Source organism: Megalobrama amblycephala, linkage group LG16, assembly GCF_018812025.1.
Source record: "Megalobrama amblycephala isolate DHTTF-2021 linkage group LG16, ASM1881202v1, whole genome shotgun sequence".
Taxonomy (NCBI): Eukaryota; Metazoa; Chordata; class Actinopteri; order Cypriniformes; family Xenocyprididae; genus Megalobrama; species Megalobrama amblycephala.
In genome coordinates this window covers 39,794,719-39,816,704 of record NC_063059.1, presented here as the reverse complement: position 1 = coordinate 39,816,704, position 21,986 = coordinate 39,794,719, and the positions used below count along the sequence as shown (strand labels likewise).

General features: G+C 35.5%; 3 protein-coding genes and 1 pseudogene across 11 annotated transcripts in view; all 4 read right to left on the bottom strand.

The window, feature by feature from the left end:
* LOC125248716 overlaps window positions 1-21,986 on the bottom strand; it is a 551,526-nt pseudogene that overhangs the window by 437,967 nt on the left and 91,573 nt on the right.
* Window positions 989-3,164, bottom strand: LOC125248605 (zinc finger protein 135-like). The gene is made up of 2 exons (XM_048160610.1): window positions 2,926-3,164; window positions 989-2,687 (listed from the first exon to the last, which is right to left on the bottom strand). The coding sequence occupies exons 1-2, from the start codon at window positions 3,029-3,031 to the stop codon at window positions 1,243-1,245; spliced, it is 1,551 nt and encodes a 516-aa protein (XP_048016567.1). The 5' UTR covers window positions 3,032-3,164; the 3' UTR covers window positions 989-1,242.
* On the bottom strand, window positions 4,330-7,958 carry LOC125248620 (gastrula zinc finger protein XlCGF52.1-like). Its single transcript, XM_048160653.1, has 2 exons — window positions 7,764-7,958; window positions 4,330-5,947 (listed from the first exon to the last, which is right to left on the bottom strand). Exons 1-2 carry the CDS (start codon window positions 7,909-7,911, stop codon window positions 4,887-4,889), a joined length of 1,209 nt encoding a protein of 402 aa, XP_048016610.1. The 5' UTR covers window positions 7,912-7,958; the 3' UTR covers window positions 4,330-4,886.
* LOC125248609 (gastrula zinc finger protein XlCGF52.1-like) overlaps window positions 10,343-21,986 on the bottom strand; it is a 244,508-nt gene continuing 232,864 nt past the window's right edge. For 3 of the 9 annotated variants that reach the window (XM_048160620.1, XM_048160621.1, XM_048160615.1), the window contains exons 2-4: window positions 21,685-21,859; window positions 13,245-13,430; window positions 10,343-11,816 (exon numbers count right to left, since the gene is read on the bottom strand). In XM_048160620.1, the coding sequence (XP_048016577.1) occupies window positions 10,723-11,816; window positions 13,245-13,430; window positions 21,685-21,769 (1,365 nt within the window). In that variant the 5' untranslated portion in view covers window positions 21,770-21,859 and the 3' untranslated portion in view covers window positions 10,343-10,722. Of the gene's footprint in view, window positions 11,817-13,244; window positions 13,431-17,258; window positions 20,824-21,684; window positions 21,860-21,986 lie in introns of those variants that run through there. The other 6 variants (XM_048160617.1, XM_048160618.1, XM_048160622.1 and 3 more) reach the window with 4 other exon arrangements.

The window sequence follows — 21,986 nt, the reverse complement described above, 5'->3', positions numbered from 1 at the left end:
AGTGATTACAATATTTAATTTTTTTAAGATAGGTGAAACATTTGACTAAAATGCTAATAATTAACTAAAACATACTCACAGTAATCATACATAAAGAAATATGTTAGTGAAATAGTTATTTAAAAATGTTTTTTACGCTTTATGTGACTTACACAAGGAGCATCACAAATTAATCCTTAATTTGTAATAGTGATAGAATAACCATTTTTAGTTCTCCAGAGAACCATGAAGCGTTCTTAAAATAACCATTTTTTTCCCTTAGAACCATCAATGCCAATGAAGAACCTTTATTTTTAAGAATGTACTGGATATTCTTGGTACTACAGAACATGAGGATGTGTAAAGATGAAACTAGCTAGTTTACTAATCAATACTTAATCTAACCATTTTATCTAAATTGTGAGCCCAGTACTTACTAAAAAGTTCCATAGTTATTACTTGTTTCTTTAATTTAATATCATATATAAAACATCATCACACCCAGCAGTGTATCTTTATCTTAAGTGCATGTTGTTCATGTTTTTATTGTCTCAACACATAAATGAACACATAAAGTGGAAATTTCATTTTTGTTATTAAACAGAGAAATGTGTGTCTGCTTATAAACAAAGAAAGCTAAGGACAAAATTAAAAACTCATATTGAGGAAATAGTTTCATAATGACTGATGTGGTGAGATCCAGGCAGACGAGTAATGATTATGTTAGATATCAAAAACAAATATATTAAGTAAAAAAGTAAAATTATAAAGACAACAAATGAATTAAGTAAATATGAAAACTGCAATAGCAAAATATAAGTTTAAACAAAATAAATAAGATCAATCTTATTCTATAGTTTATAATAAATTCCAAAATATTGTATCTAGATGAAGAATGTGAAGATTAGAGTACAGAGAAAGAAGGACCCAAAAGAAGTGAGATATTTGCAGAATACAAGCAGAGTAAGAAGAGAAGAAGCAAAAAAATAAGAGAGAAGAATATAAATGATTGTAGGTTTTTGTTACATTTATTTCTCTAATTTTACATAGGGTATTACAAACAACAAATTCAAATTTATAAATTAAAGGGACAATACATATTCTATTGCCCGACAAAACATCTCTATAAATCTTGTGGCATTTCTATAATTTTATTTTATCTGAATCTCACATTATTTACCTGAAAGCACTAGATCTGAAGATAAGATTTGTTCAGTGTGACAATGTTTCGTAATATACATTTTTGATTGGGTGAAACTCTGTCTACGGCTTCTCTTCAGTATGAACTCGCTCATGTGATTTCCGTTGTCCAGAATAAGTAAAACTCTTGTCACAATATGAGCACTTGTAAGGTTTTTCTCCAGTATGAATTCTTTGGTGCTGTTTCAGATGGTCAACTCTAGTAAATCTCTTCCCACAGTCACAACAAACATGATCTCTCACTTCATCATGTGTTTTCTGGTGCTGTTTAAAACTGTTCAGCCATGAAAAACTCTTTCCACAGAGAGGACACACATAAGGCTTCTCATCTAAATGAACGTTTAGGTGTTTTTTTAAATGTGATGATGTAATAAACTTTTTATCACACTGATCACAGTTAAATGGTTTTTCTCCAGAGTGAACACGCAGATGATTTTTGAAACCTGTTCCATCTTTGAAACTCTTCTCGCACTGAGTACAGTGATACGGCTTCTCTCCAGTATGAAGTCGCTCATGTGATTTCAATTGTCCAGACACACTGAATCTCTTGTCACAATATGAGCACTTGTAAGGTTTTTCTCCAGTATGAATTCTTTGGTGTTGTTTCAGATTGCCAGCTGTAATAAAGCTCTTCCCACAGTCACAACACACATGATCTCTCACTTCATCATGTGTTTTCTGGTGCTGTTTACAAGTGATCAGCCTTGAAAAACTCTTTCCACAGAAAGGACACAAGTGAGGCCTCTCATCTGAATGAACTACCATGTGTAGTTTTAGATATGCTGATGTTTTAAACTTTTTATCACAATGATCACAATTAAATGGTTTTTCTCCAGTGTGACTGTACAGATGATAACTGAGACCTTTGGCACTTATGAATCTCTTCTCACACTGAGTACAGTAGTACGGCTTCTCTCCAGTATGAACTCGCTCATGTATTTTCAGGTTTCTAGACTGAGCAAATCTCTTGTCACAATATGAGCACTTGTAAGGTTTTTCTCCAGTATGAATTCTTTGATGTTGTTTCATATTGTCAGATGTAGTAAAGCTCTTCCCACAGTCAGAACACACATGATCTTTCACTTCATCATGTGTTTTCTGGTGATGTTTACAATGATCCAGACGTGAAAATCTCTTTCCACAGAAAGAGCACACATAAGGTTTCTCATCTGAATGAACTTTCTGGTGTTGTTTTAAATGTTTAGATGAAAGAAAATGTTTACCACACTGATCACAGTTAAATGGTTTCACTCCAGTGTGAATTCTCATGTGTGCATTAAGGTTTCCTTTTTCTCTGAAACTTTTTCCACACTGAGCGCATGTAAACGGTTTTTCTCCATGGTGAACTGCCATGTGTCTATTAAGGTTTGCTTTATAATGAAAACTCTTTCCACACTGAGAGCAGATGTATGGCTTATTATCTTTTGAGTTTCTTTGAGTTTTGACATTGTGACATTCCTTTTCTGCTTCATTAATTTCATGTCTTTGTGGTTTCATCTCTATCCAGTCTAAAATAATAAAAAAAAATTGTAGTTAAAATAAGTCCAAGTGAACTCTGATTTTAAAGAAGGCAAAAGAGTATCTTTAATGTACCCAAGTTTAGTTCTGTAATTATCTTGTTAATACAATAAAACTGTGTTTAACAATTGCTACACATTGAGATGCATTTCTATATAATTTATGAGCTCATTATTTAACATCCACCAAATCTGGTGAACCAGACAACAATCAAAAACGGACACTAACCTATTTGTTCCTCAGTATCTTCCTGTTTTATTCTGGATGGATCTGGATCACTCATATCTTCAGTCTCCTCTTTAACAAACTCCATCTTTACAATAGTACAGCACATAGATTTCAATTTATTATTGGATTTCTTCTGTTACATCTTCTCAAGGCGATCATCTTCTTCTTTTACGTTTTCTGGTAGTTTACAAACCGCTTTAAGGCGCATTTGCGCCATCTGTAGGAGTGCAGAGCAATTGCGTTGGAAAAACAGAAATAATGTTAGTTCCAATCAGAACAGGAGTGAGCGTATTATGGGCACTTCAAAATACAGTGAATAATTACTTAAGATTTATTTAGAATTTTTGATTGTATTTTTAGAATTCTTTTCCATCAAACACAACACTGCACGTGCGCTGCGTCAAAGAGTATTCAGTGTGCGCCATTGTAAAGACAACATTTATCCCCCAGAGCCATGTTTAATTCAACATTGAGTCTTACCTGTCCATATGGACAGGTTAAACATTTAACTAAAATGGACAAACGCATTAAGCCTACCTAAAATCACAAAGTCAGTGAAACACTCATAGATGACATTTGTCGAACATGATGAACATCACAAACAATTTGGCAATACTGACAAAACAAAACTAAAGCAGAGGTGAGAAATATATGAATTTATAAATAAGTCTAAGTGTTTTCTTGTGATGTTGTTTTTAAGCCATTCTTTCCACAAAAAGAGCATGAGGCCTGTTGTTAAATCGAGTTCTCTTGAACAGTGACACGCAGAATTATACCAAAATGTCCGTTTGTCAAGTATCCTCATAGAGCAGTCTTAAATTAGTTAAACTCTTAAAGGGTTAGTTCACCCAAAAATGAAATTTCTGTTATTAATTACTCACCCTCATGTCGTTCCACACCCGTAAGACCTTCGTTCATCTTCGTAAAACAATCTAAGATATTCTGATTTAAATCTAAGAGGTTTTTTATCCTCCATTGAAAGCAACGAAATTACATTCAAAGTCCAGATAAGTTGTGAAAACAACGTTAAAATACTCAGTGTGACTGCAGTGGTTCAACTTAATATTGTGAAGCGACAAGAATACTTTTTGTGCACAAAAACATTAAAAAAAAAAAAAAAGTATTAGTATCAGTGATACTGGCCTTAATTCATAAAAAGATACCATAAAACAAATATTTAAAATATGTAAGTTATTTCTACATTAATTTGGAAATTAACTGTGAAATTATTACAGTATTAAAATATTAAAAACTCCAATGTTTCTAATCACAATTTACTACAGAAAGTGTGATTAGTTAATTTTTAATTGATTGACAGCACTAATTGTGTGTATATATATATATATATATATATATATATATATATATATATATATATATATATATCAAACTAAGAAACAGTTGTCTGTTTTGATACAAACGTACATCACTTTATCAATTCTGATGGAAAATACACCCACTCGATCTTTCAGCAAAGAAGAGAAACATTTGGAAATAAACACATCAGCATATAGTAAAATCTATATATAAATGATTAAAGAAATTAAAAACATGTAAAAAATAATTATGCAGCATAAGGAATATAACAATTAATGCTGATTACATGAATACACTATCAATGACTAGAATTTATAGAGATTAATAAGACTAATAAAAAAGACATTTATCAAAAGAATAAATGTGAATACTAATAATTTTGTAGGTTTACGTTACATTTATTTCCAGTCTCTAAATTTACATAGATAAATTAAGAATTAATTAAAATTAAAATTAATAAATTAAAGTGATTGAATTCATATGTTGTTCCTCGACATAGTGTACAACAAAACAGAAAAACATCTCTACAAATGTTGTGGCATTTCTATTCATTTACTTTATCTGAATCTCACATTATTTACCTGAAAGCATTAGATCTGAGGATAACATTTATTCAGTGTAACAATGTTTCTTAATATGAATCACTAGAGTTTTTGATTGGGTGAAATTCTCTCCTGAGTGCAGCAACGTGGCTTCTCTCCAGTATGAAGTCGCTCATGTGTTTTCAGGTTTCCAGAATGAGTGAAACTTTTGTCACAAGATGAGCACTTGTAAGGTTTTTCTCCAGTATGAATTCTTTGGTGCAGTTTACAAGTGATCAGCCTTGAAAAACTCTTTCCACAAAAAGGACACAAGTGAGGCCTCTCATCTGAATGAACTTTCAGGTGTAGGTTTAGATTTGATAATGTTTTAAACTTTTTATCACAATGATCACAGTTGAATGGTTTTTCTTCAGTGTGAATATACAGATGATATCTGAGACCTTTGGCACTTATGAAACTCTTCTCACACTGAGTACAGTGGTACGGCTTCTCTCCAGTATGAACTCGCTCATGTATTTTCAGGCGTCCAGTCAGAGTGAAACTCTTTTCACAATATGAGCACTTGTAAGGTTTTTCTCCAGTATGAATTCTTTTGTGCTGTTTCAGATTTTCAGCTCTAGTAAAGCTCTTCCCACAGTTCAAACACACATGATCTCTCACTTCATTATGAGTTTTCTGGTGCTGTTTACAGTTATCCAGTCGTGAAAATCTCTTTCCACAGAAAGAACACGCATAAGGCCTCTCATCTGAATGAACCTTCAAGTGTTGTTTTAAATGTTTAGATAATTGAAAATGTTTACCACACTGATCACAGTTAAATGGTTTCACTCCAGTGTGAATTCTTATGTGTGCATTAAGGTTTCCTCTTTGTCTGAAACTCTTTCCACACTGAGAGCATGTATATGGTTTCTCTCCAGTGTGAACTCTTGTGTGTTTGTTAAGGTTTCCTTTATTTTGGAAACGCTTTCCACACTGAGTACATGTATACGGTTTCTCTCCAGTGTGAACTCTCATGTGTACATTTAGGTCTCCTTTATTTTGGAAACTCTTACCACACTGAGAGCAGGTGTGCTTATTAGCTTTTGTTCTTTGAGTTGTGATGTTGTGGCATTCCTTTTCTGCATCATTAAGTTTGTGTCTTTGTGGTTTCATCTCTGTCCAGTCTAAAATAAAAAACATTTTGTGGTTAAAATAAGTCCAAGTGAACTCTGATTTAAAGAAGAAAGCAAAAGAGTTTCATTAAAGGATTAGTTCACTTTCAAATGAAAATTACCCCACGCTTTCCTTGCTCTCAAGCCATCCTAGGTGTATATGACTTTCTTCTTTCTGATGAACACAATCTGAGAAATATTAATAAATATCCTGAAGCATCCAAACTTCATAATGACAGATATCATAACCATATCATAAACATATTCGACACGGTTCTGGGGGGTTAATAAAGGACTTCTGAAGTGAAGCGTTTGTGCAACAACAAAAACAAAAATCCACATTTAACGAGTTATGAAGTAAATATCTAGCTTCCACCAGACTGCATTCCGTATTCAAATTACGAAAAAAAAAAAAAAAACTGAACTGGCTTTGCATCAGCGGTCTGGCAGAAGCTCAATATTTTACTTCATAACTTGTTAAATCTGGATTTTTTTTTTTTTTTTTTTTTACACAAATGCATCGCTTCGCTTTAGAAGGCCTTTATTAACCCTCCATGGCTGTGTCGAATATGTTTATGATGGATGGAGACACTTCAGTTCATATTCGTGTGGTAACGCCTACTGCCATTATAAAGCTAGGATGCGTCAAGATATTTATTAATATATCTCTGATTGTGTTCCTCAGAAAGAAGAAAGTCATATACAACTAGGATGGCTTGAGGGTGAGTAAAGCTTGGGGTAATTTTCTTTTGAAAGTGAACTAATCCTTTAATATTGCAATATTTAGTTCTGTCATTCTCTTGTTAATACAATCAAACAGTGTTTAAAGCTGCTGTCCGTAACTTTTGCCGCTTTGCTGCCATCTCTGTTTGCAACCTGCAATTGGAGTGATATGCGCAATTATTATCTTTACGTGCATTGTGCATCGGCATGGCTCCTCAGCAGGGATTAATCTCATGTTTGCTGTCAGTCACCATACCGATGTAGATACTGTACTTCGGAATCATAAATTGTAGTCTTAAAGTATGACCAAAGTAGGAATTTTAACCGGAAAATGTCATCTGAACAAATAAGTAACATGTATTTCACTTTTGTTCTGACCAACTGAGGGGAAAAGCATTAGCCTACAATAAACCGTTGCCAATGGTGATTAAATCTAACAATCACTTAGCTCATATCGCATCAAACTGTGCAATTATTGTTTTAAATTGTTAATGTTAACAACATCAGCATTGCGTGACTGTGTATTTAGTGTGTATTAGCGTTGCCTGTAGATTTCAATTTCTGTAGCCACTCCGCAGTCCAAAGACTTTTGCTTTTGACTACGGCTGAATCTCCAGTTCATCAGTTGATGATTATCATTTGGACCTTTCTGGATTACAATCCACCATCAAAATGATAAGTTTAATTATTTCAGATGCTGTGAGAAAAGGCTATAAATGATCTGCTACCAGCAGCATCCTATATGCATAGTCTAGCAGGGACTCGTTCCCGTTTACAGACGTGACGCAAATGACGCAAAGACGAACTGCTGCATGCTCGAATTTACCACAGAAATCCACTAGTATAATTTTATTATAAAACATTATTACAATCTTACAATTGTGAATCAGGCTAAGATAAGGAGATAGTTTTGAACACTGGCTGTTTATGTACTTGCTCAAAAATTTATTTTGGATAATATTTAACCAAAGGTTACGGACTGCAGCTTTAACAGTTGCTATACAAGATTACAATCATTTAAATGCATTTCTATATATTTTATCAGCTCATGATTATTTCACATCCACCAAAGCTTTGTAGTCAGCAATCAAAAACGGACACCAACCTATTTGTTTCTCAGTATCTTCATGTTTTATTCTGGATGGTTCTGGATCATTCATATCTTCAGTCTCCTCTTTAAACTCCATCTTTACAATAGTATTGCACAATTGTTTTCTATGGATTTTCCTGTTACTTCTTCTCAAGACGATCATCTTCTTTTTTACGTTTTCTGGTAGTTTGTAAACCGCTTTAAGGCACATTTGCGCCACCTTTTGGAGTGATGAACGTTGCATTGGAAAAAAAAGAATAATGTTAGTTCCGATCAGAACAGAAGTGAACAAGAATTTTTATCGTGTGCACTTAAAAATACATTGAACAATTCCTTATTACGAATTATTTAGAATTTATTTTTAGAATATTTTTTCCATCAACCGGTTGTGTACAACACTGTGCACTGTGCGTTTGCTGCTTCAAAGGGACATGCGCATTAGGACGTAAACAACCTCAAGACGCTGAATGAAAATGCACATTCACTCTCTGACAATAGATGGCGCTTTTGGAACAGCAGAAATGCAGCCGTTACACCGGTAAAATTGTGAGTTGTGAAAAAACTATATGATCAAGGACATTTATTCAGTGCGCGTCATAAAGACTACATCTATCCCTCAGAACCATGTTTAATTTAATATGGCGTCTAAGCTGACAAAGATAAAAAAGAACAGGTTAAATAAAACATACTTACAGAATAGCCTACTGTAATAAGGACAAATGCATTACTTAAAAATCACACAAAGTCAGGCTACTCATTTAAAAAAAAGAAATCATACAGAGCGTATAGACCAATTTGGTGTTTGCAAACAGCGATGACGTTTTTTGTGGGCGGAGCCTAGCTGGTTGCAGAAAATTAAAGTTGAGCAGTAGAAGTCTATGGAAGCCACGAAATAAAAGAATAAAAAAAGTTAATTTCGAGTTTATATCTCACAATTCTGACTTTTATTTCTCGCAAATCTGAGTTGTGAGATATACTCGTTATTCTGTCTTTTCTGAATTGCAATTTATCCCGCAATTCTGACTTCCCCCCCCCCCTCAGAATTGTGAAATAAACTCACAATTGCGAGTTATAAAGTCCGAACTGGGAGTAATAAACACGCAAATGCAAGAGAAAAAAAAGTCAGAATTGTGAAATAAAAATTATTATGTTTAAAAGTTATCTATGTAAAATATTATAGGTTTAAATTATTTTAATTGTAATTGTTTCATGCTGTATGTATGTATGTCCTCTGAACTGCATATGTGAATATTATGTAGAGACTTACTGTTTACATCAAATTCCTGCTTTAATAGTAGACTAATCCTTGCAGGTGTCGTCAGTCCAGTCTGTGAAACGTCTCTGTTTATCTTCAAATTACGTTTTCAACGATGGTTTTCTTTAAAAATGAAGACTATATTTTTTGCATTCCGATTCCAACATCCAGAGGCGAAACAAAACATTTTTCTCTGATTCTGTGGATTTTTTCACATTTTTCTTCAATAGCTTCAACTATTTTTCTGCAACCAGTATGCGCGCGCAGCTGCAAGTGACGTAATTGTGACGTCTGCTCCAAAGTGGTCTATAGATAACATTTAATTTCAGCTGATCTGTTGTTTCAGTAATAACATACAAGGGATTTTTAATAAAACACTATTATAATTATGTTTCCAGTTTTGAAATCCTGTCGTCCTACGAATCCTCTTTTTTTCCCCCCAAGCTTACAATTTAGTGCAACAGGAACTTTTAAACCAGTAGTAAATAATGCAAATGATCAACAGTTTGTTTATTGTTTAATATTAGCTATTTTTCTATTTTCTTTTTCAGGTGAAATTTGTTACTTTGTTCTTAAGCAGTCAACAATAAAGGATCAAATGAACTCCAACCTCTTTTTATGATTACATACCTGGTAATTTGGGTTGATTTTACAATAATGCTGTACATCCCAAACATATCTATCACAGTAAGATATAATGTTTAAAGCATTAATGTGATTGAAAATACATAACTCATTCTCTGTGTTCATTAAAGGGATAGTTCATCCAAAAATGAAAATGTTATGTTTATCTGCTTACCCCAGCACATCCAAGATGTAGGTGACTTTATTTCTTCAGTAGAACACAAATGATGATTTTTAACTCCAATCGTTGCTGTCAGTCAAATAATGCGTGTGAATGGGAACTCTATCAATAATAATTTAAAAAAAAAACACGACAGACAAATCCAAATGAAACCCTGCGGATTGTGATGACACATTGATGTCCTAAGACACGAAATGATCGGTTTGTGCGAGAAACCGAACAGTATTTATACCATTTTTTACCTCTACAACAGCACTATGTCCAACTGCGTTCAGCATTCGCTTAGTGAGGTCTGATCATGCTCTGACAACGGCAGTGATGTCTCGCGCTCATTGAAGTATAAGCGCAAGACATCACTTCCATTGTCAGAGTGCAACGGTTGGAGTTAAAAATCAGTTAACCAATTAAAAATCATCATTGGTGTTCTACTGAAGAAACAAAGTCACCTACATCTTTGGGTGAACTATCCCTTTAAATAGATCAATCATGACAATGTCACACAACTGTATAAAAAAATTGACTCAAATGCAGAAGGAATTTAATTAACAGTTTATTAAATGTTCAGAGAAAGATGTACAGAAATAGAAAGGTGCCAGAGTCCACTGAAAAATCCAAACACAGGTAAGCCCAAAAGGCACAAAAAAACAAAACACTTACTAAGAAAAAAAAGTAGAAAAAACTTTGTGAGAACATCAAACTGACAGAGAGCTGTAACAAACCAGCACCACAAAGAACATTCTGGCAAAGGTCTGTTTTTTGTACACCGCTGTCGTGTAGAAAAACAACCTTACAAAAAACTCACAGGAAGGCCAGTGGACAGCTTTAATCTAGATGATATTGTGCTTTTAGGACAAACTCAATATTTTATCTCACAGAATTTACTTGAATATATTTGACATGAAAACGAATGTTGATCACTTAAAACATTTATTAATATGAGCGTGAAGACTTGATAAATGTCTAAAACTCTTCTCACACTGAGAACAGCAGTACGGCTTCTCTCCAGTATGAAGTCGCTCATGTGATTTCATGTTTCCAGACAGGGCGAAACTCTTGTCACAATATGAGCACTTGTAAGGTTTTTCTCCAGTATGAATTCTTTGGTGCTGTTTCAGATTGTCAGCTGTTGTAAAGCTCTTCCCACAGTCACAACATAAATAATCTTTCACGTCATTATGTGATTTCTGGTGCAGTTTGAAATGATCCAGCCTTGAATAACTCTTTCCACAGAGAGAACATAAGTGGGGCCTCTCATCTGAATGACCTTTCAGGTGTTTTTTTAAATGTGATGACGAAATGAACTTTCTATCACACTGATCACAGTTAAATGGTTTTTCTCCAGAGTGAATGCGCAGATGAATTTTTAAAGCTGTTGCATCTTTGAAACGCTTTCCACACTGAGTACAGTGGTATGGCTTCTCTCCAGTATGAACTCGCTCATGTATTTTCAGTTGTCCAGACCGAGTGAAACTCTTGTCACAAGATGAGCACTTGTGAGGTTTCTCTCCAGTATGAATTATTTGGTGCTGTTTCAGATGACTAGATGTAGTAAAGCTCTTCCCACACTCTGAACACACATGATCTCTCACTTCATTATGTGTTTTCTGGTGCAAATTAAAACTGTTCAGTCGTGAAAAACTCTTTCCACAGAGAGAACACACATAAGGCCTGTCATTTGAATGAATTTTCAGGTGTTTTTTTAGATTTGATGACGAAATAAAATCTTTACCACAGTGATCACAGTTAAAAGGTTTTTCTCCAGAGTGAAGGAACAGATGATTACTGAGACTTGATGATTGAGTAAAACTCTTTCCACACTGAGTGCATGTAAACGGTTTTTCTCCAGTGTGAACTCTCATGTGTCTGTTAAAGTTTCTTTTATCTTGGAAGCTCTTTCCACACTGTGAGCAGGTGTGCAGCTTTTTGGCTTTTGTTTCTTGAGTTTTGAAGTCATGTTTCTCCTCTTCTTCATTAAGTTTGTGTTTTTGCTCCATCACTTCCATCTGGTCTAAAATAAATGTATAAGGTAGTTTGAATTAGTTTAAGGGAAATAAATGTGAAAAGTCAAGTTAACATTATAAACACAAAGACAACAAAAGATCAGGGGTGTATCCCAGAAAGCAGGTTACGTGACATACCCAGGTATGTTTAAGGGTAAGTAAGCGGATAACCTCAACTTTCAGTTCCAAAAATGGATGTAATTTTCAGAGCATATAAGTAGCCATAGCAACTTACTCTCTGAACATAACCTGCTCCAGAGCAGGATTCGTTGCAGGGTTAGTTACTTCAGAGGTGTTCAGCGCATGCGTGACCTATTAATGAGGCTTAGTGGACAGGGCTTCAGACAGTGACCACCACATTTCCCAACTGATAAGAGCTGCCATTTCTGTTGCATATGAGAAACATCAAACGGCAAACAAAAGGAAAGTGAAGCGAAATCGCACTACTCGTTTGAGCTGCGCTTCATGAACCACAGATCAAACAGCACTGTTGTGGGAAACCAAGGGAAACTATGCCATGATGAACGAAGTTATACAAGGTGTTTCAGTCCACAAATCACCAACATTCACCATGTAATAACACTAACTGTAACTGGTTTTGTGGCAGAAATAGTCAAATGTTTTTTTTTTTTTTTTTTTTTTTTTTACATTTTTTCATCTCAGGTTTCCTTCTGTAGAACTTCGTAGCACCGGTGCTACTGCTCTCAAATGTTATTTAAATTTGCATTCACACATCATTGATCTGCATTCAGATGTTTTTAGTTTTTTCAACAGGACATTTCTAAAATAAAAACATATGATATATCGTACTTTTAAAAGTTATGTGGAAGCAAAATGACAACTTTTACAGCCATGTTATCTTTGCGAGCACTGACTGTTATTTAGTTTAAACAGTCTTTTTTTATTATATAATTAGCATCAAACAAACAACATAGTTCTTATTCACCATGATTAATAGGTGGCGATATGCACTAAGTATGTAAACAGCCATTAAACAAAAGAAGTAGTTTGGCACGCTTTTTCTTAGCGTCAGTTTCAATAGTGACTCTTCGATTCATCGCTCTGTTGAAAATGTCTTTTATGTTAACCCTGAACTTACTCCCGGACGCGTTTTTGGAACCAGCATTCCTCGAGTAAGCAAGGTTTGGGTTAATCAACTGAGAGTTCAGGATATGTTTGACGATAAGATAAACCTTGCTTCAAAATAACCCCTCATGACAAGGTTATGATTTAGATGCATTCCTGTATCTTTTATCATTCTAATACAGCTTATTATTTCAAAGCTACTAAAGCAGTCAACAGTCAACCCGATCACTTTATTTAGCATTCATGTAAACACTTTGTTCAGATTCATCAATCGGAAAGAATTAATTCCAAATGAAACAAAAGTTGTCTATGTAAACGTAGCTAATGAAGAATCAAGAATGGACACCAACCTATTTGTTCCTCAGTATCTTCATGTTTTATTCTGGATGGTTCTGGATCTTCAATCTCCTCTTTAATAAACTCCATCTTCACACAGATTTCAGCTGCTACACCTGGAGTTTGTCCTTCTCTTGTAGGATGATGTGAATATTCCCAGTATTTATTGGTGAATTGTTGTGGGAGGGACACCAGATCTGCTAGATTCAAAAAGAAGTTACTGGATTTATACTGAAATACTTGTTTTAATACTTGTTTTCACCTCATTCATTATTGTGATGTCTGAGATCTTCTGTAAAGTGGCACATTAAACACATTTTATTGGTGTCAACAGGCTGAAACTGAGTCTGTGAAAAACTCTTTGCCAACATATTATTACACTCTAATAACACACCAGGACACACAAGGCATTTCATTACATTACTACAAACATAAACTCTGGAATCTATATTGTGTGAACATCTCTCACCTGCAGACCTGAAATATATGCTATCTTGGACACAACCACTGATAACTTTTTTGCTATTCAGCCATATATTTGGAGAGCCTCAGGCGAGCTAACTTGAGCTCGACATGAGGCGCATGCTTATGGCGCGTGATCTCACACTCCGTCGCTAGGGAAACAAAGACGCTAAAATGCACGCAAATAAGCTTCTCTACTACTTACTGTTAAGTTTTCTCCACTCTGCACACCACAATCCTTATGTGTTTATATGTTTAGGCCTATTTAAAATACAAATTCTCCAAAAAATCTCCCCAAAAAATCGCTAATTTTATTTAAATATTGGTCTAGCCAAAATAGCTCTTTATCACAAAACGTTAATAAAAGTCGCAGCAGCAATAAGAGAGTCGATAAATATGGCGACAAAATGCCCAAATTGGTTACACTTTAAGCTTCAACTGTTGAAAGTTTCAGCCACAATGTTTTTTCAGCACTCGTCTCTCGCCTTTCTCTCTTCTGCGCATCCTCAGTACGCGCGGTGTCCTGCTTCTTAAAGGGGCCGCGTATTAAATAAACCACGTTAGTGTTTTTCCCCTAAATGCGCCTGCACGATAAATTAAATAATTTCATCTTTAAAAAAGAAAATGAAAAGTGTTAGATCTATAAGTTATGTAGCTATCAAACTAGCTGCAGTAGTAAACTGTTACCTCCATTTCATGTTTTTCAGTGTATTGAATCATGATTCGGATCGCGCGTCAAACCGCCAACGGCTGAAATCACGTGACTTTGGTTCTCCGAACAGCAGATTCAATACACTGATTCATCGATGCTTCCTGAAGCAGTGTTTTGAAATCGGCCATCACTAAATAAGTCATTATTTTGTTTTTTTTGGCACACCAAAAATATTCTCGTCGCTTTATAATATTAATATTGAACCACTGTACTCACATGAACTGATTTAAATATGTTTTTAGTACCTTCATGGATCTTGAGAGAGGAAATGTCATTGCTCCTTATGAAGGCCTCACGGAGCCATCGGATTTCAACTAAAATATCTTAATTTGTGTTCTGAAGATGAACAAAGGTCTTACGGGTGTGGAACGTCATGAGGGTAAGTAATAAATGACATAATTTTCATTTTTGGGTGAACTAACCCTTTAAATCATTTTCAGTGAGGAGTAATGTAATCCATCTAATCTTTTATTAACGAGTTTGTTTGCCCATATAGTGGTAAGCAGCTGCTCATATACTCTGGCTGTTGATTGGATGATTAGATGGGCTCGCTCCTCCCTAAATTACGTTTAGGAACTTCATTTATCCTCAAAGCGCGTCAGTTATGCATTGATGCGCTATGAAATCATTGCAGGGCAAATTAATTGTAATATGAATTTAATAATAAAAGTAGGATTGGATTGGATTGTAGCCTATAGTGCGAGCTATATAAATTGTAAGCTTTGGCTTTTGGCGATTTACTCACACAGTGCGAGTTGGTAAACTTGCTGAAATGCCCAGCCTTACAAAGAAAATACGCAATAATCAAATGTGAATTCAACAGTCTATGTTGTTTAATCAAATGTTATCAATAATAACACACAATCTCTTTACTATACAGTCTTGTATAGTGTCCAAAATTAAAGTTACCCAAAAATAACTTGTTGATGAAACCATTTCACATTTCAACTTCACATCTGCTCGCATAATCAGGAAAACAGCACTCTTGTTTGTATGTTGCTTGATTTGTATTGATCATCATAAAAATAAAAAAAAACTATATAATTTTTGACATTTTTGGCATGTCTGCTTTACTGTGACAGGGAACAGTAAGAGTATAATGAGACAGGAGAGAGATAAATTACACTATGGCCCGGTTTCACAAACAGGGCTTAGCCTAAACTAGGATTAGGCCTTAGTTCAATTTGGGCTTTTATAAGTAGCCCAAAAGTAGCTTTTATAAACATGCCTTAGGAAAAAACATTACTGATGTGCACCTTGAGACAAAACAATGGCACTGACATATTTTAAGATTTGTCAGTACAAATTGCTTTCAGTTAAAACAGCACAAACATGCATTTTAGTCTAGGACTAGCTTAAGCCTTGTTTGTGAAACCGGGGGTACATTAATTATTTTAGTGCCAACTTAACAGAAATTATCATTCTTACTAAAGTAATGTGACACAAACATAAGATGTATCAATTCTCTTCTAAATGTTCACTCTTTTTAACTTATTGACTGAAAGAGAGTTGTTTTGTGCAGTCATGTGACCACAAATAAACAGGAGCAAATGCAACTGAACAAATCCGGTGGAATTTCTATACATTTAAATGTAACGTTTATATGTAAATGTAAATGTTCTATACATTTATTTTATCAGAATCTCAAATTAATTATCTGAAATAACTCAATCTGAGTTTAACTTTTTTCAGGTTTTTAATATGAAGTATTAGAGTTTTAGATTAGGTGAAACTGTCCTGAATGCAGTGCTACGACTTCTCTCCAGTATGAACACGCTCATGTGATTTTAGGTGACCAGAATGAGTAAAAGTCTCATCACAGTATGAGCACTTGTAAAGTTTTTCTCCAGTATGAGCTTTCTTTCCACAGAAAGAACACAAGTGAGGCCTCTCATTTGAATGAACTTTCAGGTGTTGTTTTAGATGTGATGATGAGTTAAACTTTTTATCACAATGATCACAATTAAATGGTTTATCTTCAGTGTGAATGTACAGATGATAACTGAGACTTTTGGCACTTATGAAACTCTTCCCACATTGAGTACAGTTGTACGGCTTCTCTCCAGTATGGAGTCGCTCATGAATTTTCAGGTTTCCAGGCACAGTGAAACTCTTGTCACAATATGAGCACTTGTAAGGTTTTTCTCCAGTATGAATTCTTTGGTGCTGTTTCAGATTGCCAGCTGTTGTAAAGCTCTTCCCACAGTCAAAGCACACATGATCTCTCACATTATTGTGTGTTTTCTCATGCCGTTTAAAATGATCCAGTCTTGAAAAACTCTTTTCACAGAGAGAACACACATAAGGCTTCTCATCTGAATGAACTATCAGGTGTTGCTTTAGATTTGATGACGAAAAAAAATCTTTACCACACTGATCACAGTTAAATGGTTTTTCTCCAGAGTGAACACGCAGATGATGACCGAGAGCTCTGGTACATTTAAAACTCTTTCCACACTGAGTGCATGTAAACGGTTTTTCTCCAGTGTGAATTCTTATATGTGTCTTAAGGTGTGCTTTTTGTCTGAAACTCTTTCCACACTGAGAGCAGGTGTGCAGCTTATTATCTTTTCTTTGAGTTTTGATGCTCTGCTTTTCAACCTCTGCTTCATTCAGTTTCACTTTCATCCAGTCTAAAACAAAAATATTATGTGATTAAAATACGTTCAAAGGAACAGAGTATCAAGTATAAGATCTTTGATGTACCCAAGTTTAGTTCTGTCATTCTCTTGTTAATACAATCACAAATGTGCTATACAATGTTATGTTAATTTGCATTTCTGTATCCTTTATCATCTTATTTCACATACACCAAATAGGGTAAACGAAAGCTTTGTAGTCAACAAACACCAACCTATTTGTTCCTCAGTATCTTCATGTTTTATTCTTGATTGTTCTGGATCACTCATGTCTTCAATCTCCTCTTTAACAAACTCCATCTTTACAATAGTACGGCACATAAATGTCAGTTGTTTGCTCTTGTATTTCTCCTGTTATTTCTTCTCAGGACCATCGTCTTCTTCTTTTACGTCTTCTGGTAGTTTGTAAATCGCTTTAAAGGCGCATTCGCGCCATCTATTGGAGTGCAGCGCAATTGCGTTGAAAAATAGCGTAGCAAATGTCCAGTCAGAACATAAGTGAGCGTGTGTTTTTATCGTAGGCACTTCAAAATACAGTTAATAATTCCGTATTGCGAGTTATTTAGTTTAGAATGCATTTTAGAAGAAGAATTACTAGAATACTTTCCATCAGCCGGTTAAATGTACACTGCGCGTGTGGTGCGTCAAAGACATGCGCACTCGGATGTAAACAACCTCAACACGCTGAATGAAAAGGCGCATTTATTCTGTCAATAGATGGCGCTTTTGAAACAGCAGAAACCCAGCCGTTATGCCGGTAAAGTTGTGAGTGATTTAGGACAGTTATTCACTACGTGCCACTGTAAAGACTACATATCCCTCAGAGCCATGATGTTTCCCTTTACTAACAACATAAAACACTATTATAATTATGTTTCTGCAGGTTTGAAAGCCTGTTGTCCTGTAAATCCTGTTTACTTCCAAGCTTTTGACTTAGTGCAGCTGGACTTTAAAACCAGTAGTAAATAATGCAAATGATTAACAGTTTGTTTATATAGTTGAATATTAGCTTAGTATTTTCCTGGCGAACTGAAGCTTTGGTACTTTGTTTTTAAGCAGTCAAAAATAAAGGATAAAATGAACTCCAACCTCTTTGTATGATTACATACCTGGTAATTTGGGTTGATTTTTACAGTAATGCTGTACATCCCAAACATATTTATCACAGTATTAAGATAGAATGTTTAAAGCAGTAATGTGATTGAAACTACATAACTCATTCTCTGTACTCATTAAATCTATCAATCAAGACAATGTCACACAACTGTATGAAAAAAATTGACTCAAATGCAGAGGAAATTGATTTAATAGTTTATTAAATGTCCATAGAGACAAAGCTGTTCAACAAAAATCAAGTCCAGCAAATCAAGTCCAGTTGATTTGCAACAGAAGGAAAGGAAAAGTTGGAAATGACCTGGGTAGCGTTTCCCAAAAGCATCATAAGCCTAAGATGATCGTAGCTCCACTGGTTTCAATGGAGCTACGATCAACTTAAGCTTACGATGCTTTTGGGAAACGCAGACCTGGGCTGGAGAATGAATCTGCAGAAAGATGCTGGAGCCAGAGTCCACTGAAAAATCCAAAACAGGTAAGTCCAAAAGACACACACACACACACACACACACACACACACACACACAAACACACACACACACACACACACACACACACACACACACACACACACACACACACACACACACACACACACACACACACACACAAAAAGTAGAAAAAAAACAGAGAGAGCTGTAACAAACCAGCACCACAAAGAACAATGGCAAAGAACAAGACAAAAAGGAGTGTATATATATAGGGAACAGGTAATGCTTAACAGGTGAAGGTAATCAGCCTGAGAGCTGAACAATTAGTGTTCCTATGGAAACACCAAACCAGAAACAAACAAAATGGAACAAAAGACAAAAAAACTCACAGGAAGGCCAGTGGACAGTCAAAATATTGTTTCTGTTCTCCAAGCTTTTAACTAAATTCACAAATTTAAAGGTGTGGTAAGCAATTTCTGAGAGCCTAACAATAGCAAGCTAGCTATTGAAAGCATGAGATCCCACCCTCCCTTCAGAGTGCTCTTCAAAGATACACCTCCTTCAAAACACCTGAACGAGCACAACATTCGGATAGAAAATCATGGGTTGCCATCTCGTAATTATGGCTATGACATGATGTGATCACAGAATAATCTTGTTGTTTTGGATTAGGAGGAACTGTAAAAGGCGGCTGCTGTTTGTTTGAGGAGCTCAGTGACTCTCTGTCTACATCTCTGCACAGCTTGAGGAACACACTGATGATGTGCCATCTGCGCGAGCAGGTGTGCGGAGGTATGGAAATAAATAATTTGATCAGCAGATAGGACATTGTATCACTGCATTCAGACTGAGACTTGCACAGATATATATACATGTTTTAATATTAAGACTACTTCTATTATTGATTGCTATCAGATTGTGAAGAGTTTCAAACAGTGTAATAAAAAGTGTTTATAAAACACTTAGCCTACCCTACCTTTAATCTAGATGATATTGTGCTTTGAGAACAAACTCATCTTGTCTCACAGAATTTACTTGAATGTATCTGACATAAAAACACATGTTGATCACTTGCAACATTTATTCCTGCTTGATGAATGGCTAAAACTCTTTCCACACTGAGTACAGCAATACGGCTTCTCTCCGGTATGAACTCGCTCATGTGATTTCAGGTGTCCGTACTGATTGAAACTCTTGTCACAATATGAGCACTTGTAAGGTTTTTCTCCAGTATGAATTCTTTGGTGCTGTTTCAGACAGTCAGATCTTGTAAAACTCTTCCCACAGTCCAAACACACATGATCTCTTCCTTTATTATGTGTTTTCTTGTGCTGTTTAAAATTCATCAGCCCAAAAACAGTCATTCCACACAAAGAACACACATAAGGCCTCTCATCTGAATGAACTTTCAGGTGTCGTTTTAGATGTGATGATAAAATAAACTTTGCACCACACTGATCACAGTTAAAAGGCTTTTCTCCAGAGTGACGAAGCAGATGATTTCTGAAACCTGTTCCATCTTTGAAAGTCTTCCCACACTGAGTACAGTGATATGGCCTCTCTCCAGTATGAACTCGGTCATGTCTTTTCAGGCGTCCAGACTGAGTGAAACTCTTGTCACAATATGAGCACTTGTAAGGTTTTTCTCCAGTATGAATTCTTTGGTGCTGTTTCAAACTGTCAGCAGTAATAAAGCTCTTCCCACAGTCACAACACACATGATCTCTCACTCCATCATGTGATTTCTGGTGCAGTTTAAAATAGTCCAGCCGTGAAAAACTCTTTCCACAGAGAGAACACACATAAGGCCTCTCATCTGAATGAACTTTCATGTGCTTTTTTAGCTGTGATGATGAAATAAAATCTTTACCACACTGATCACAGTTAAATGGCTTTTTTCCAGAATGAATGCGCAGATGATATCTGAGACCTGGTTCACCAGCATAACTCTTTCCACACCGATTGCATGTATATGGTTTCTCTCCAGTGTGAACTCTTATGTGTACATTAAGGGTTGCTTTATTTGTGAAACTCTTTCCACACTGAGTGCATGTAAACGGTTTTTCTCCAGTGTGAACTCTCAAGTGTGTTTTTAGGTTTCCTTTTTGTCTGAAACTCTTTCCACACTGTGAGCAGGTGTGCAGCTTTTTGGCTTTTGTTCCTTGAGTTTTTAAGTCGTGTTTCTCCTCTTTAACTTCATTCAGTTTGTGCTTTTGCTCAATCACCTCCATCTGGTCTAAAATAAACGTATTAGGTAAACCTGATTAGGAATCAGGAAACATGAAATTTCAAGTAAGCATTTCTAATGCTAGGACAAGAGATCAGGGATGTATTCCCCTTAAAAACATACCGCAAGTCACGTGACTCCGCCCCGTCCAGTCAGAAGCAACACGGAGGCGAACTCAAAAGCCAACATACACACAGACAGCGAACGAGTGGCGATCCCCGAAGTGAGATGGCTTTCACTTGCATCTTCACTAAACTTTGTCAATTGTATGTGTTTTAAGGCTTACCAGTTCGGACATTTAAGCGATTTTGGACCAACAGATGTGTATCATTATGTTAAGCATGGATGTAGAATACACAGGGGACAGGGAAGACCTGTCCCCCGCACCAAACGTAAATTCTTCCCCCCAAGACTAGTCTATGCATGACCTGTCGTTTTATTCTTAACTAAAATGAGGCAATCTAAACATTATGGAGCGCTCATACTCGTGTAATATATGTTTCATTCATGCTGGAAGAAGGAGGGCGATCTCTCACAGAAAGTCCAAACGGTTTTGTAGAAGTAATTGAGCTATTCGCTCTAGCAGCATCTGAATAAATCTATGCTCTTTGATAAAATGCAGAAACGTATTGACTGATGAAATGTCAAGACAATAAACACACGAATGCGACAAGATATGGATTATTATGTGTGCTTTTCAAGCCATCTCAAGGTATTTATTGACAATAAAGTATATAATGCAATGCTAATTGACAACCTTTTTAATGTTTATGAAAGACGTCTCTATGCTTGCCAAGGCATATTATTATTATTTATTAATTCACAGCTACCAAAGCAGTCAACAATGAAGAATCAAGAATGGACACCAACCTATTTGTTCCTCAGTTTCTTCATCTTTTATTCTGGATGGTTCTGAAATACTCATGTCTTCAATCTCCTCTTTAATAAACTCCATCTTCACACAGATTTCAGCTGCTACACCTGGAGTTTGTCCTTCTCTTGTAGGATGATGTGAATATTCCCAGTATTTATGGGCAGAGATCTTCTGTAAAGTGGAACATTAAACACATTTTATTGGTGTGAACAGCTGAAACAGAGTCTGTGAAAAACCCTCTGCCAACATATTATATTACACTCTAATAATAAACCAGGACACACAACGATTTTCATTA